At 36.2% G+C, this 17,737-nt stretch overlaps 1 protein-coding gene across 1 annotated transcript in view; it reads left to right on the top strand.

The window, feature by feature from the left end:
• The window catches only part of LOC136884159 (histone acetyltransferase p300-like), a 69,352-nt gene that overhangs the window by 45,877 nt on the left and 5,738 nt on the right, over positions 1-17,737 (top strand). The window contains exon 5 of the mRNA XM_068229857.1: positions 17,490-17,659. Within this exon, the coding sequence (XP_068085958.1) occupies positions 17,490-17,659 (170 nt within the window). The remainder of the gene's footprint in view (positions 1-17,489; positions 17,660-17,737) is intronic.

Raw genomic sequence — 17,737 nt, 5'->3', positions numbered from 1 at the left:
GAAGCAGAAAAAGGTCGAACCCAAACTTCATCCCCGATTCAAAGGTCCAATTTTACACCTTACGAAGATCCATTGAAACAGTTTCGTGCTCCAGTCATTAACCTTTCCAATGTCAACTTGAACAAAGAGGAAAGACTTATCCTTGAGAAAGGCGCTAAACATAATTGGCCGACCTTCAATCAAGCTAAAGTAACTAAAGATCTGATCATAGAAACAGAAATCGTGCTTGGAAAATTGCCACTCGACTTGCAGGATGAAGTCAGAATAGAAGTAAAGAAACAGCTGAACAAAACGGTTAATAATAATAATAATAATAATAATAATAATAATAATAATAATAATAATAATAATAATAATAATAAGTTTCAAGACTAATTTCAGAGGGTACCAAGCCCCCAGCCTTTGTTTTAGAGAAGAAAATGGAAAGCTAGGGTTGACCAACAAAGAAAACTGTACGATCATATCTCGGTATTTTGAAAACCTTCTTAATTGTGAAGAACCAAAAGAAAGATTCCCTGTGTGTGACCCGATCCACAAATTACCCAACTCAACCCCTCCTTGTAAAGAGGAGATCAAACAGATTATAAACAGCTTAAAGAATAATAAGGCAGCTGGTGAAGTTTTGATAGTGGCAGAACTACTGAAGCTGGCAAATGATGAAACTCTAGATGTACTAGTCAAGCTTTTTGAAGATATCTGGAGAACTGGGGTGATACCAACTGAAAGGCTGTCAGCACTAATCCACCCTTTGCACAAGAAAGGTGATAAAAAGAATGTCAACAACTATAGGGGCATCTCATTAGTATCTGTTCCCTATAAGATTTTCTCCAAGCAGTTCAGAACCGAATTAAAGCTCACATTGACCAACATATTGGGGAATATCAGGTTGGCTTCAGAAAAAACCGTTCGTCCCCAGAACAGATATTTAACCTGAAGAGCATCATAAGGTACAAGAAGACAGGAGGACACAGCTACGTGGTTGTGTTTGTTGACTTTCAGAAAGCATATGACTCCATTGACCGCGAGTCATTAATGAATATTTTGGAAGAGTTTGGAGTGGACGATACGTCAAGAAATTTGATCAAACAAACTCTAACCAACACAGTGTCGAAAGTAAAATTTACGGGTGAGATCTCAGAACCGTTTACAATCAGAACGGGTGTCAGACAGGGAGATGGACTATCCTCAGTCCTCTTCAACTGTGTTTTGGAAAAAGTCATTCGAGAGTGGAGGAAGTTGTTAGACCAAGAAGAAACAAAGGAAGATCAGTTCAGACTTGGTCCTAAGCACAAAGGGGTGTACGTTGACTGCCTGGCCTTTGCGGATGATCTGGCCATTTTTGCTAACAACATAGATTCAGCAGTCAATAAGATCAATAGGCTGTCAGAAGTTGCTGAAAAGGTAGGACTCCAGATTTCTATTCCAAAGACAAAATATATGACAAACATCTGTGATGGACCAGAATGGATGATCACTAATCTTGGAAAAATCGGTCGAGTCAAGAATTTCAGATATCTTGGTGAAGTCATCCAGCAGAATGGATTAGAAGAGGAAGCAATCAATGTCAGGATGAGGAAGTTAGACCAGGCATACCAAATGACAAAGAATATCTATAATAAAAAGTCTATGAGTATAGGGGCCAAGTTCCGACACTATAACACAGTTGTAAAACCTGAAGGATTATATGCATCTGAAACTTTGACCTTAAGTTGTAAAGGTCAAGCTGATCGGCTGGAAAAAAGAGAGCGCAGGATACTAAGAAAAATCCTAGGTAATAGGTGGGTTGATGGACAGTGGCGAATGAGACCAAATAAGGATTTGTACAGCAAGACAGAACCTCTCACAGCGTCAATTAAGAAGAGATGGCTATTATTTTACGGTCATCTCTTGAGGATGACTGATGGTCGGCTAACAAAAAGAATATGGAATTTTATTCAATCTAAGGCAACAAGGCCGAGATGGTTCCAGGAATGCGAAAAAGATCTGATGCAGATTGGTATTTCAGACCAAGAAATTCATAACAGGAGCACATTTAGAAGATTGGTGAACAACTATCAAGGTTTCCAAATGGCATCAACTTCCAGAAGACGGAAAGGACCTCTGTCTGATGAGCATAAACAGGCACTCGTCGCTGGGCTCAGAAGATACTGGCAGGAAGTCAAAGCCGGAACAAGAACAAGACCTAGACACTGAAATGAAGTTGGTTGTTACCACGCAGTCCATAGAGGCTCAACTCGATGTATTAAAAAAAAAAAAAATTAATAAGTTTGTCATCCCTAAAGATTCCTTCAAGGATAGGAAACAAATACTTGAACTTAAAATAAAAAACGAAGAGCTTATAGTCACTAAAGCTGATAAAGGCAACATGACCGTTATTATGCATAAAGCTGATAACATCCAAAAAACAAAAAAAAATTTAACGATGACTCTTTTTCTATTATTAAGAAGGACCCAACTCAGTCTTTGCAGAAGCAATTGAAACAAACAATGAAGACATCTTCTTTCCTCTTTAACGAATAAGAGAAGCAGAAATTAATTAGCATTACAGACCTAGCCCCCTTTACAAATTAGTTCAGTATATTAAAAAATTCTTAAAACAACATTACAGATTCACTGCAAATAAATCCATAAAGAATTCCGTAGAATTCACTAAAGAATTAATTAAATTTCGACTACAGGATCACCACACAAGACATTCTTTTGATATAGTAAATATGTTTCCTAATATTAAAACTAATAAATTGCTTCCCATTATTGCCAAGAATTTGAAAAAATAGAGTCGCTTAAGCAAGCTTGAAATTGATGAATTCATGGCGGTTTTAAAATTGCTGATCAATAACAACTATTTTACTTTCGACCAGATCATTTATAAACAGAATGGCCTTGCAATGGGGTCTCCGGCCTCAGGAATTTTGGCAGAAATTTATTTAGATTTTTTAGAGGACACACAAATAATTAATAATGAAAAATTAAAGAATGTTCTATTTTGGTCTAGGTATGTAGACGATGCGTTCGTTATCCTGGATGAACGCATAACCAACGCCTCTACGACTCTTAATAATCTTAACACAATAGATACGAATATAAAATTTACTTTAGAATCCAAAATAGAAAAATCCATTAATTATCTGGACCTAAAGATCAATAGGCACGCCTCTTCATTTTCTTTTAGTATTTACAGAAAACCCACACAAACTGTAGTTACAATACGAAATGATTCGATACACCCCTTAGCTCATAAATGCGCGACCTATAACAGCTTGGTGAATCGCGCTTTTAGCATACCAATGTCCAAACGAAACTTGGACAAGGAACTGAACATCATTCAAGCTATGGCTAAAGCTAACGGTTTTAAAGAGAATTTTATAGAACGAATAATAAGCAAATTCAAATATCGCCCTCACACGAGTCTGATGAAAAATAAAACAGAAGCAAAGGAAATCGCAACCTTCACGTTTAATAAAGATGTGTACAGAATTACAAATATTTTCAAGAAACGTAACATTAGGATCGCATTCAAGACAGATAATAGAAGTACAACAACTTTACATAATGCTTCTGTTGTCAACAAAGTAAATCCATATTCTAAATGAGGGGTATATAGATTCGAATGTAGAGACTGTGGAAGCAGATACATAGGACAAACTGGGCGTAGCTTTAATATCAGGTATCAGGAACACCTTAACGCTGTAAAACATCACAGATTCTCAGTGGTAGGCCAGCATATCCATGAGTACAAACATAAATTCACAGACATAGATAAAGACCTCGAAATCATGGAAACACTGTCTAAGGGACAGAAGCTTGACATTACGGAAGCATGTCTAATACATCTTGACCTATACTATAACGCTAACCTTAATATGAATGAAATATCGGAAAAACCCGAGGTATTATTTGATTGTTTGATTCTATTACTTAAATTACAGAAAATTCGAACATATTCCGAACTCTACGTAACAACTTTGCGTACTACTGTCTTTGTCCACAACGCCCCCCGGATCCTCTCCTAAAAGTTCAATGTTCTAGAAACATCCCCTTTGCCACCCCTACTTCTCCTTCCCTAACACTTCATCACACAGCACAAGATACTAGCAGACACACTCGTCACGCTGCAGCCGTCATGTGAAGTACACAGCTGTAGAGGTGAGTCAGCTGTATCAACAGTTAGATTCAATCAGTTTTCTTTATTAATATTCTCGCTTTTCTTTTAACATTGGGTTTCATCATTACAGGGTTCCATTGAACTGAGAAGATATGTCCGCCTAACAACTGTAGGACAAATTAAATTACAGTTCCAACTATGCATACAGCATTAAAAATATGAAGTTTTTGTACTTAATAAATTTAAGAAGACAGCTCAGTTTTAACAATCATATTGTATATAATGAACTTTTAATCCAAGAAAGTGGCTAATATATACATGAAATGAACATTTTAACATCAAATGGGCTGCATGCAACTTTAATTCCTCAATCTTAAGTTCACATTTGAATTCGACAGTACAAGAGTATAGAATCACAGACATTAAGGAATGTGAAGACAACTCATCAACCAGATGAGAAATTTTATATTTATGACTTACAAGAATCCTCTTGTTACATATTAGAGTTTTTAATATAGCATAATATAGATGTTTAGGATTTAACTAGTGCAATATTCCATTGTCTGTATATATGTATACTAATGAGTTAAGTATGACAATATGTTGTTTAATGTTTAGATCGCTAAGTTTTTTCACACTTTCTAAGCAGCTGATGATGGTGTCAAAAACTGAACACCGAAACATGTTCTGTAATAAATAATGTTGTAAATATCATCCAACAACATTGTATTTTGTATTGAAAAGGTGGAACCCGCTAGATTCTAATTTAATTGTGATCTCAGTTCAATACGGACAAAAAGATGAAGTTCCTTATGTTTAAAGAAACAGAGCAGACAGAGCTGTATATCATTCAACAAAATTTGCTTCCGTGCAAAAGCGCGCTATGTGTTTGCCTCGTGCGGGAACTAGGCTAATCAGCTGCGTTCTTGCTATGTGCTTACTCAAATGCTTTAGTGTTTCATGAGACTGGGAAGTGTATAGTATATCAGTGTGAAAAGGAGTAATTATGGGGAGGAGTGAATTTGAACTTATAGATGCGTTGCACTTTTGTTGTTTCATGAAAGTACTTTTCAGTCATAATTATGTCTTCTAAAGGTCATCGAGTTGAAGAATTACATGATGACAGCTTGCGTTCACTTGTATATGAAATGTTGGAGTTTAGCGACGAGGACCATGACTTCAGTGACTTCCATTCAGATAGTGAAGATAATTCGTTCTCTGGAGAAGGAGGCACAAGTGGTACAGGAGAGCATTCTGGTGCTATCATAGTGAATGGTCGCAGGTTCAAAAGTGACACCTCGGGTGATGACAGTGATGATGGAGAGATACAGGCAGACTCAAACTGCAGTGATATGTCAGGGCCTATTATGTGGGTAGAAGATGGACAGAAAAAGAGTAGATTTCCAGCAAAATTCATTCTTGGAGTAAAAGGACGGTTCTTGGATGTAAAGACTCCAGAGGATATTTACGAACTGTTTGTGGACAATACTATCTGTCAGTATATTGCTGAGCAAACTTATATTTATGCTCAACAGAAAATTTGTGGGAAAACACTGGCAAACAAGATGAAACGGAGGAGTAGGGAAAAAGACTGGATTCCTACAAATAAGGATGAAATAAAACTCTTATTCGGACTTTTGGTTCTTCAAGGGATTATCCACAAATCTACAATGGGGCATTATTACTCTCATAACAAGTAACTGGCCACGCCCATATTTTACGAGATCATGACGGAAAAGATGTTTTTCCTTCTCTTGAAATTTCTCCATTTTTCTGACAGTGAGGCATACGATGGGCAGATGTATCCTCAACTATACAATGTAAAGCCAGTCTTCGATCACTTTGAGAAAATGTTTCAACAGGCTTACATTCCGGATGACCAGCTATCCACAGACGAAAGCCTTCTCCTATGGAAAGTTCGCCTTGGCTGGAAGGTATACATTCCACAGAAAAGGTCCCAGTTCGGAATGGAATCTTACAAAATTTGCAAAGCAAAAACGGGTTACGTGTGGAATATGTTGTGGTATACTGGAAAATCAACAGAACTCAACAATGAAGTCCACGGCATTGATCTATCACAGTCTTCCAAGCCGACGAGAATTGTGTGTACTCCGGCAGATAATCTACTGAAACAAGGATACCTGATAGGAACGGACAACTATTTTGGGAACCCTGAATTATGAACATTAAAATAGAATAATAGTTAACACCACCTTTCCAATACTTATCTTTCCTTATATTTAGGAAATAAACATTACAACAGGCGTTGTAAGATGGGACATGTTTCGCTTAACAGTCGTAAGCATCATCAGCCGAGAATAAATCTTAGCCTAAAGTTAGGTCAGGGCCCCGAACCTAGTGTCCTTATCATATATGGCACCCTAAGTATCAACATTTATTTTTAGAAGATCAAAATAAGCTTGAAACTAGTGTGACAAAAACATAGAATGTTACAACTTGGCTAAGAGAAAAAAGAGAACACAATCGAGTTGAGTCAGAGGATGGAATAGAAAGTACAATACAGAGCTGATAGTGAAATAATTAAAATCATTGGATATCATTGCTACCAGTCAGTCAATTAGAATGTTCAAACATAAAACAAGTGTGACAATATATAGTGTTCATCATGGCTGAGTGAGAAAAAATATACGTAATCGAGTTGCCAGAGGTTAAAAACATAGAGTGCAACACAGTGCTGGCAGTGTAATAATCAAACTCATGGCTGCCAGTCAGTTAATAAGAATGTTCATACATAACAAAACATGGTGATTATATTCTTTTGAATGAAGAAAAAATAATTAAATCCCACTCTTGTGTAGATACATGAGACGGGCAAGAGAAATCATATATTGTAGCAGACATGGAGTAGTAACACTTCAAACAGGAAGGATCACGCCTGAAGCCGCTTCATTTTTGCTGTTAATTCAAGTTCAAAACAGAAAAAATAGGAAGCCAAGTGCGTGAACTGAAATCAGAAAAATGGAAAAAAGAAAAAGATGTACTTGTGCCTTGAAAATAGGGTGTTCAAAATGGGAGTCTAATATCGCTTACCTCTTATGTTGGATGAGCATTGACCGGAGACATTAGCCGTTCGAAGGGGTCTGTTAAACGTATGTCCGTTGCTGCGTGTGTTGTATCTGTGTGCTTGCCTAGGCGGAGAGTAAGTTGGGACGGGAGGGGTAGGTGCAACAATGAGAGTGCTGGAAGCTGGCGGCGGAGTTGTATTATGGGGAGGGGGTAAGGTGGAATCTGTTATGGCGACCGGAGGGGTATTTAAAGGTTTATAATTGAAGATTTTTGTGTAATTGTTATGATTTATATTAAAATTAGTGAGTAACTTGGGGACTTGTTCAATTATTGGGCTGTTGTTCTCAGGGACATCATTCAAATTATTATTATTATTATTATTATTAAAATGTTGATCCAAGAAAATGTATGTATTTTCCAATCCAGTCATTAAGCTGCTTTTATTTACATATTTTATAATGTGGATGTCCTGATCAATTGTAGAATAATTGTGGCCAGAATCCCTCATATGGTTGCTAATGGCAGAGTACTTTTTATGCTTTAAGGCATTATAATGTTCCAAGTATCTAGTTCTGAAACTGCGGCCAGTTTGTCCGATGTAAGAAAATTCACACTGGGGGCATTTGAGTCTGTAAATATCAGAGTTTGAAAATTTGTCCTGAGAAGTATTTACCAAGTTGGAATTAAAGAATATATTCCGATTAGTGTTGCGAGTTCGGTAGGCAATTCTGATGTTATGCATCTTAAATTGGTTAGTAATGCTGTATATGGTGGGGTTAGTGAAGGTGAAGGTGGCAGTGTTTATTCTTTTGGGCTTATCTGGAATTAAATTTGTAGTATTTTTTGATTTTATTTTACCGATAATCTTATCGATCAGGTTAGGTTTATAGCCGTTAAGTTTTGCAAGTTCTTTTATATAGTCAAACTCTTTCTTTCGGTTAGAAGGGGATAGTGGAATATTTAATGCTCGATGAACTAAACTGTAGAAAGTTGCTTGTTTATGAGATTGAGGGTGTAAAGACTCATTCATTGCCAAAGGAGCAGCGGAGGGCTTTCTGTAAATTTGGAAAATGAAATTATCACTGGCTCTGGTCAAGGTTAAGTCCAGGAAATTTAAAGATCTGTTGATTTCGTCTTCCTTAGTGAACCTGATATTGTGGTCAAGGTCATTAAGGGTCTTTAAAATGTTATCACTATTATTGTGATGTGTCTCGATGATGGCAAATGTGTCATCGATGTATCTTAGCCAAAGCTGTAGACCATTGATTTTATTGATTATCTTGGTAGCTTAGAGGTGGTCCATAAAAATGTTAGCAAGGATTCCAGATATCAGGTCACCCATCGCTAGTCCCTCCTGTTGGTAAATTTTGTTATTGAATGTAAAGAAGTTATTGTTTACCACAAATTTTAGCAAGCTGATCAGTTCATCTATTTCACATTTGCTTATAGTGTTATGTTTCAAAAGGTTAGTTTCTATTAAACTAATGGTCTCATTTACTAGTATACTAGTATACATATTGGTGACATCATACGAAACCATGATGTGATTGTCATGCAACTTGAATTTAGAAAGTTTATTACAAAAATCAACTGAATTTTTGATATAGGCTTCATTATTGAACTTATAATGGCTATTTAAAAATGGTGTAAAAATTTAGAAACCTTGTAGGTGGGACTATTTCGACAGTTTATAATAGGACGCATTGGCACGTCTTTCTTATGTATTTTTGGTAAGGCTTTAGCAGTAGGTAACCTGGGGTTCATAATGGTGAGTTTTTGTTGTTCGTGCTCTTGAAAGAGAAAAGATGAATTTTTCAGCAAGTTCTTTAAACCACGCTGGATCTTTAAAGTGGGATCGTTGTCAATCAGTTTGTAGTTATTGGTGGAAAAGAAATGTTCAGTTCTACTAATATATTCATTTTTGTTCAATAATATAGTTGTAGAGCCTTTGTCGACTTTTGTGACTATTATATTATTATTTCTGATTTTGTTCTTTACTTCAATTATTTGCTTGTTAAGATTTAAAGAAGGCTTGGAATTTATTTCACTGGTTAGTAACGGGAGCTTCTTTTTAATTTCGTATTTAACATCATTACGGTGTTCAATAGGAAGTTTTGAAATATTTGATTCGATTTCGGCAATATTGGTCACCAGATCGTCAATTTTATTGGGGTTGGGCCAATTGAATTTGAAACCTTTGTTCAAAAGATCCATTTCACTGTTTGAAAAGTTAGTGTTGGACAAATTTACAGTGTTTGGAACAACTTTGATTTGGGGAAAGGGTGTTCCTGTGGTTTTGAAAGATTTGACGAATTTAGTTTTTGATTCCTTAAGAAAAGTCAATTTATTGTCTAAAACTTCTTGTTTTTAATTTGTTTTTAATCTCTGGCAACTCGATTACGTATATTTTTTCTCACTCAGCCATGATGAACACTATATATTGTCACACTTGTTTTATGTTTGAACATTCTAATTGACTGACTGGTAGCAATGATATCCAATGATTTTAATTATTTCACTACCAGCTCTGTATTGTACTTTCTATTCCATCCTCTGACTCAACTCGATTGTGTTTTCTTTTTCTCTTAGCCATGTTGTAACATTTTATGTTTTTGTCACTCTAGTTTTAAGCATATTTTGATCTTCTAAAAATAAATGTTGATACTTAGGGTGCCATATATGATAAGGACACTAGGTTCGGGGCTCTGACCTAACTTTAGGCTAAGATTTATTCTCAGCTGATGATGCTTACGACTGTTAAGCGAAACATGTCCCATCTTACAACGCCTGTTGTAATGTTTATTTCCTAAATATAAGGAAAGATAAGGAAGGTATTGGAAAGGTGGTGTTAACTATTATTCTATTTTAATGTTCATGTTCTGATGTCCAATACGGTCCACAATGAGATTTATTACTTGTAACCCTGAATTATACGACCTGCTAAATGACCTTAATACTGACGTAGTGGGTACAGTTAGAACCAACTAGTAAAATCTCCCTAAGGAACTTATGAGTAAAAAGCTGAAGAAAGGAGAGGTAACAGCTGCTTATCAAAAGAAACTCGTGGAAGGACAAGAGAGACGTTTGCATGCTCAGTAGTATGTCCCTATCAGAGGAAAGGACTAAACCAAAGAGTAACCTATAGTTTGCATTGACTAAAATGATTCAATGGGCGGAGTTGATCTTTCTGATCAGTACGTCATTACGTACTCCACAGCAAGGAAGCGAATGAAGAAATATTACCAGAAAATTTTTCGGCATCTTCTGGACCTCGTGGTATTCAATTCATTCATCATTTTCTGACAACATGGAGGAAAATTCACTTACCTACAGTTCAGAATTCACCTCATTGATAAAATCCTCAAAAAGTACACAGGTTCAACCCCCGCTGAAGCAATGCCTGTCCTTTCAGTTAGACCACCTCCAGCTGCTCCCACAGAAAGATTCAACGGTAGGCATTTTCCTGATGTGAATCCACCCTGGTGTGAAGAGGTGCGTGGTGTGTCTGGCGAAAAGGGAGAGACGTGAAACAATCTACAGGTGCAGGGACTGCGATGTCGCTCTCTGTGCAGCTCCATGTTTCTGTGCTTATCACATGCAAGATATGTAAAAACAGTGCGTGAGATGTAAACTGTGTGAATAGTGTAAATAATATAATTAGTGAAATCAGTCCTGATGTCTAAATTCATTGCAATAAAGAAGTAATTATTGTGTGAAGATGATTAGAACCAGGCTACCATTGTAAGTACTTAAACTCAACTTATTACTGCAATTGCAAACCCTGCATGAAATGTATTTTTCTCAACTGCGGTATTTATTTCAGATATTGTAGATTAGTTAATGATGAAGTGTATTTGCAGTGTATGTGTTTTTAATTTTCCTCAAATTAATATGAAAATATAGATATTCCGAAAAGAAATTTATATTTGCAATATACTGTACCAGGAAAAGTTCGTGGGTAATTGGCATGAGTAGGACCTCAGGGAGTGGAACTTGGTTTTGGAGCCAGTACAGAGTAGGATAGACTCGCAGAGCAAATAATAGATGGTTATAAAATTTTTAAAAACAATTTATTGATTTTTCACCCTGCAATATGATTATGGGATTCAAATCTTGCATTGAAATTAAACGTTTGAACGTAATCTTCTTGAATGTAGTTCATGAAAATTAAATAAATATCACTGATATCAAAGTCTTTCATATATGAAATTACTAGGTATTGGATTTCCACCTACAGTCTTTCTAAACCATTTTATGAAATGAGCACACACTGATAATTGTAAATTGACATAAGCATTTAAATTTCTGTTGAGAGTTTTTCAGTTTGTAAACCTTGATGTATAGAACACTTGAAAAGCCTAAAATTCTTCTATGAAATTTGAAATTAAATTTGAAAAATGCATTAACCACAAAAAAATGAACTTCTGAGAAATTATGAGAACTCTGAAATATTTGTTCACACGCGGCACTGAGGTTTCCACTGTTCAAAATTAATGAGAAAAAAAATTCAGTCAGTTTGTTACTAGTCACTTAATGTAAGAAAATGTTGCTTACAAATGTTGAAGAATGGAATTCTGGAATGTTCCATGGAGAATCAGGTTGAGCGATGTTCCATTAACACACCACGTTGCTGTCCCGCGATGGGTACCATCGATGAGGTGATGATTGCTGGAACTGGATCTCGTAGAATTACAGCTTGTTGAGGTGATTTTTCGCACACGGAAAATTCACTTAGTGCGAGTAGTTATCACTGACACTGTCATTTACTGTCGAACACAGTTTATGGCGAAATTTAATTTTAAGACATTAAATGAATAATCACAGTCCTGGCTGTATGAAATACTATTTAAAGTCGTCACTTAGAACGTCCAAAACTACACAGTTCAAACACTTGGAAAGGCAAATCACCGTCTCTAATCACAGTCTTTGAACACGGGTTTTGAGTCACTAAGGATGATTTTCTGATTATTATAATATCACTTTACCTCAAAAAGAGTTCTTAGTATTCACCCCGTTTACTACTGTAAGTCGTGTACTAATATGGCATGAACATTACGTGAATAAAAATACACAGTTCAATACTCTAAAAGAAATGAGTCCTGGTAATTCTACATGTTACTTTCAGTTCATTGTGGTAGTTCAATATTATGTGAAATAAGTTAAGTTCACACGTAATGTTATAATCTGTGAACATCAAATATTTGGTATTTGCTCTTCAATAAGTTCACTCGTATTATGTTCTGAAATGTCTTTAGAAGTAGACCGTAATCACGACACGATAAGACATCTTTTATAATCTTATCGGCGATACAACTTCGTCTTCCGGAAACACGACGGCACGTACTTTCACCGCGACTGCGCGGACATACTGTACGCGGGTCGGTCTTCCTTCTCTCTCACTCACACACATCTGTGTACTCGTCTTTGTACTGCTCTGTGCTGCTTGTTAGCCTTGACATATATATCGGCGCTGGGAGGGGTGGCTCTCTTGGTCATGTGACCATGAGTGCACAGTCTTCTTAGACTTTAAATTATTATAACTCAACAACCATGGGATAGATTAATTCAAAATTCACAGGAATTAACTTTTATGACGTCCGCTACAATTCAGCGTTTGTCCCGTTGAAATTAGTTAAGGCGTTAAAAAGCTTGCGAAACGAAAAATCTTTTCGAGAAATATCTCTAGGGTAGGTGAGCTTCAAGCGGCAGGTGACGTCACTTGACCTCGCCTAGTCCACTCGTGGAGTCTGGCACATGCTGGAACATTCCTTCGCTCAGCTGTTCATACGTCAGACGGAATTTTATGCTGGAATAAAGTTTGTTTTCAATTGATATGTGCCAGGACTTAGGCCTTTCTGGTACAATACGGAAGCTAAGGTTGTTTTTGCTCCAAAACTAAAACACCCGCAAATATTAACAAATAGGCAAAAAATCACTTTCTATATCAGAATTAGGATATACGTAGCATTTTATTATGAAGTATTTCAAGATTTGGAAGGTTTCTTGAATTTATTTGATTATTTTTTGAGTTATGAAAATTAGTCCCCACCAGAACGGTGTTACCATATTGCGCGCTTCCCACTTAACGGGTCAATTAAATTTGAATGACAAAAAAATACCATAATCTATTCACCTAGCTCACTTTCATGAGAACCTTACAACTGGTAGATTGGTGGGGGGGGGGGGTATTCCAAAAATGCCAAAAATGTTAATCAAATCAATGGAGGAGTCCAGTGTAGGGTGTATTGCTAAGGGCTGCGATGGAATAGTGAGAATACGTAAGAGTGAGGAATTGAAAATGGAAGCTAATGTGCAGATGGGTGGCTTGTGTGAGTTGTGGTCTGTCAAATTTGCAGAAGCTTTTATGTTAAGTGAAGAATGGATTGTAAGGTGCAAAATTGTGAATGGAAAAGGGAAAGAAATATTTTCAAAAGCTGTGCTAAAAGGTGCCAAAAAGAGAAATACTGGTAAAATACCTTTATCAGGTTAAGAAAGTTTCATTGACATTCTTTTAATGAACACTATTGCAAATATGAAATATCTTTAAGTAACCAGTATTTATAAAATAAAGGTGGTGGTGATTGTTGTTTAAGGCAACCACCATTTACACACACAGAAGCTATCCATTTACACATCTTCTTCCCTCACTCATACGTATTCTAAACACCCCTTAAACGGACTCTTTCATCACTCTGAATATGAGTCACAGGTGGTCAAATTGTGCTCGACGTCATGGACATTATGTAGCTGTCCAATTCTTGAACAAACCATGAAATAAGTGGTACGGATAAGGTGCAGAAGTATCAAGGAGGTAGGGAGAGAGGGGATAAATGTGCTAATCTCACGAAAAGATGCATGAAAATATGTGTTCATTTTGCTTCATTTCATACACATTTCAATAATTAATTTGAAAGCACTATATTTTTGGAAGGGTGTTGCACCTTAAAAAATCCATTCTCTGATTATAACTAGGGCCCGGATTCTTATGTAATTACATAATCCACTCCTTTAACAAAAAATGTCAGTAAATTGTGGTTCTCAAATTGTTATAGTTGGGTTTAATTTTACATATTACTAGTAATTAAAAGATTGTTTCAGTTCTATCTTAGAAGTGAAGCTTCCACGGTGTGTAGAATTAGTTAGTTCTTTTTACGGGTTGAACCGTGTTGTTTTCTGCACATTACGTGCAATACAGTTTGCCGACATTTCAAATACATTGCAGTATTCTTTGTAAAGGAGACTAAAATACCTCTACTCGATCTGAGGTAATCAGTCTCCCAGGAAGGAGTTTATTTTTTTATTTTTCAGAATAATGAAATTATTGGTGAATTTCCTTTTGTAAAGAAAATATTACAATTACTATCGGGATTTCCTACGCTGTGAAATACAGTAGGTCAGAGTGCCTCAGCTCTGTATAATAGCACTAATCCTATCTATGAATGTGCGTTGCATTGATCATTTAACCTTTTAACAAACTGAAAGCAGGCTACTACTTCCTGCATTGTTGAATGGTCCTTCTCAGCCTACAAGAAGATTTATTGGATTAGCACCAAAACATGGAGAGGTACTCGGTGACACACTGTGCATCATGATATAAAAGTTACTATACTATTTGTTACTTAACAGTGCGGTTTAAAGACAGATTCTATATAAACTTTATTTTGAAACGTTTATTATTTATTTTCAGGGCACAAGGGCAGCAGGAAATTAGCTGTAACCATAAATTGTGTAATACACTCTGCAGTTTACAGTGCATAACATTTTTTAAATACTTGAAGTATTTTGAACAGATCTTTAATTTGATAGTTCAATAAGTAACTATATTCCCTGTCAAAAGTTAAAAAGCAGTAAACTATGAAAATAAACTAAAGCAACAACGATCATAAAATATGGAGTTATTTAAAACAGTATTATTGTCCATATCATAATATGAACATTAGTACTGCTACATATTTCACTGATATTTACTACATTTTATATAAATATTTCGCACCTTGACTGTATATAAAAGTTTGCACCCTAATTATAACTTAGTTTCAGTGGAAGAAGTATTCGGCACCACATTAGCTGTCTAGGAAATTGAGGAATGTAAGTGACATTGTATGTTGTAGAGCAATGGCTTAATTGCATCAGGAAAACCAAAATGTAGCACATTATTTTAATTTGTAGGCTGGTTAACCCATTGTTATACTAATTTTATTGTGCTGAGTGTGTTTGTATTCTAGGAGATGGTAGAAAGAGGGGTGGGATGTTCCTACTATACTCTATCTCAAATTACCTGGGAGATAAGAATTACAAGTCTGGCCACATGTGCGTTGTAGTACTAGTCGCAAAAAGACATCAGTCAAGAAATCGTGATTCCGATAACTAATTCAAATAATCTGTAATAACATGTTATAAGAAGAATACAAGATTTATACAATCACCAGAATGAATCAAGATGATATTCAATACAATTCTGAAGGTTAATTTACTCACTAATGTCTCCTGCAGAAGAAAGGAAGGTTACTCAACTCCCTCCATGTCGTGGTCGTCATCACTGCCAGAGTCATTCACATTTATCACTATCTGTTCAATGGCATCATCTACTAACTGTTCTATATCCCACATTCGTTTTTGTTCCCCCTCGATGACGTGTTTTACACACATTTCCCACTGTTGAGGGGTCTCTAGTTCAATCCCTTCCAGCAGCAGTTTTTCTTACTTCCGCAAGAGTGAAAGTTTTGTTGTCCCATGCAACATGGCCTTTAACTTGACTCCACACATTTTCAATTGGATTTAAAGAAGAATTTGGTAATTAGGTAACCTCCCGATTGCAATGTGATATCATCTACGCGATACTCGCCACACGAGTCCTTAACATGCTGTGGGATGACATTAAGAACCTCGTCACATTTTGGAGGGGACTACCAGCATTTGCGTCACTAAACTTCTTAAAAACGTTGAGAACACACTGTTTTTCTCGACTTCCCTTCTTATGTTTTATGTTAGAATAGCTGGGTTCACCCATCTTCACTGCGCACGGAACTTTACCCAAAGGTTATGTAAACATAAATTAAAACTATTAACTAAATCCTAAACACCAAGACAAAGACTGACTACCAACTTAATTAATAATTATATATTACTAAATAATAGCACGAAAGAAACACTTAATAATATGCAAAGTCACTAGCGTGCCAATAACACTCGGAACACAGCAGTAAACAGAAAGCACATGGGTTGTACGTTAGCTAAATGAACCGCTACTGAGTACTGCAATGGCTGTTCCCCTCTCAAAAGGCACTTTAATGCACGAGTATCAATTATAAATCGTAACTAAACAGCTTTTTAAAAGTGAAAAATGAAGATAAATGGATTTAGATGACGTACATAACTTTTACTTTGAAATAACATTACTTAACACATGTAGAGTATTTTTTATGCCTTACCCAAGATAGACAGTACCACCGCATTTATCATGCATTCCTGGTGTTTACCTTATCTCCCAGGTTATTTCATACTAATGTATTCAATCTTCTATGCCACACCTCACATATGTTAGTGGTCTGTGAAGGTTTTGAAGACATTCCAATTATGAGGAAGAAAAAGTGGTTTGCTGCCTGCCTTATCTACTAAGTTGTCCTTTAATAAAATTGTCTTTGACATAATCAAAAACTGATGCTTTCACGGCCTGTAATTGTAGACATGATAATAAGCTTTAGGGCTGCTTTAACCTGTGAAACATTATTGGAGCAGTCGTTATGACAGGTTTGATCCTGTATTGACTTGTCTAAATCTATTAAAAAAACTATTTAAAATAGTTTATGTTGGGTCCACCTTGTCAATACACTTTTAATGACTGAAAATTATTTATTCTTTCATATACTGTTGAAGGGACCCAACATAAACTATTTTAAATGCCTAGCTTCTTTAATAGATTAATGACAGGTTATTATGCCGCATAAACAGAGCAGCTCACCCGTGACTTGCCTTGAATATGTAACCCAGAATATCATGGGATTGTGCAATTTCCCATTATTTAGTTGTAACATTTCACGAGAAGCACTGCAACCACAAAAGATTTGGCACCATGGGAAGTATGCGCTAGGGATTTTGTCACTTTAAAAAAGCCTATGTTAATGATCTAGGTCAAACATATGGAAAAAAGTAGGGAACTAAGTTATTACAAAATGAAATAAACCATGTTAAATGCAACAATGCATCTGAAAAATAGCTTATTGCTAAGGAGTGAAAATCACCGTGAAGTAAATCAAGGGATATTGATAATTTTGTTTAAATGTTTCATATTTTCTTACAGACACATTGTTTATTGAAATACTGTAGTGTATGAATTGTTTTATGTTGTACGTGACAGGTGCAGGAAGAGGCAGCACGACAACAGGCTCCACATGGTCAAGGAGGCTATTTCAAAGGAAATCCTCCTGGGATTGTTGTTGGCCAGCCGCAGGTGAAGCAAAGAACCATCCAGATGGGGCCTAGTGCAGAGGGACCACATCTTATTCCCATGAACCAGTGGACTCCAAGGTATATATTGTGCTATTGGAATGTGCACGTTTAGACAAATAAATCTCCAACCGTTAGTACGTGTATTTTTAGGACTAT

This window comes from Anabrus simplex, chromosome 12 (genome assembly GCF_040414725.1).
Source record: "Anabrus simplex isolate iqAnaSimp1 chromosome 12, ASM4041472v1, whole genome shotgun sequence".
NCBI classification, from domain to species: Eukaryota; Metazoa; Arthropoda; class Insecta; order Orthoptera; family Tettigoniidae; genus Anabrus; species Anabrus simplex.
Note: the sequence above shows the minus strand (reverse complement) of the source record. Positions and strands in the feature narration are given on the sequence as shown.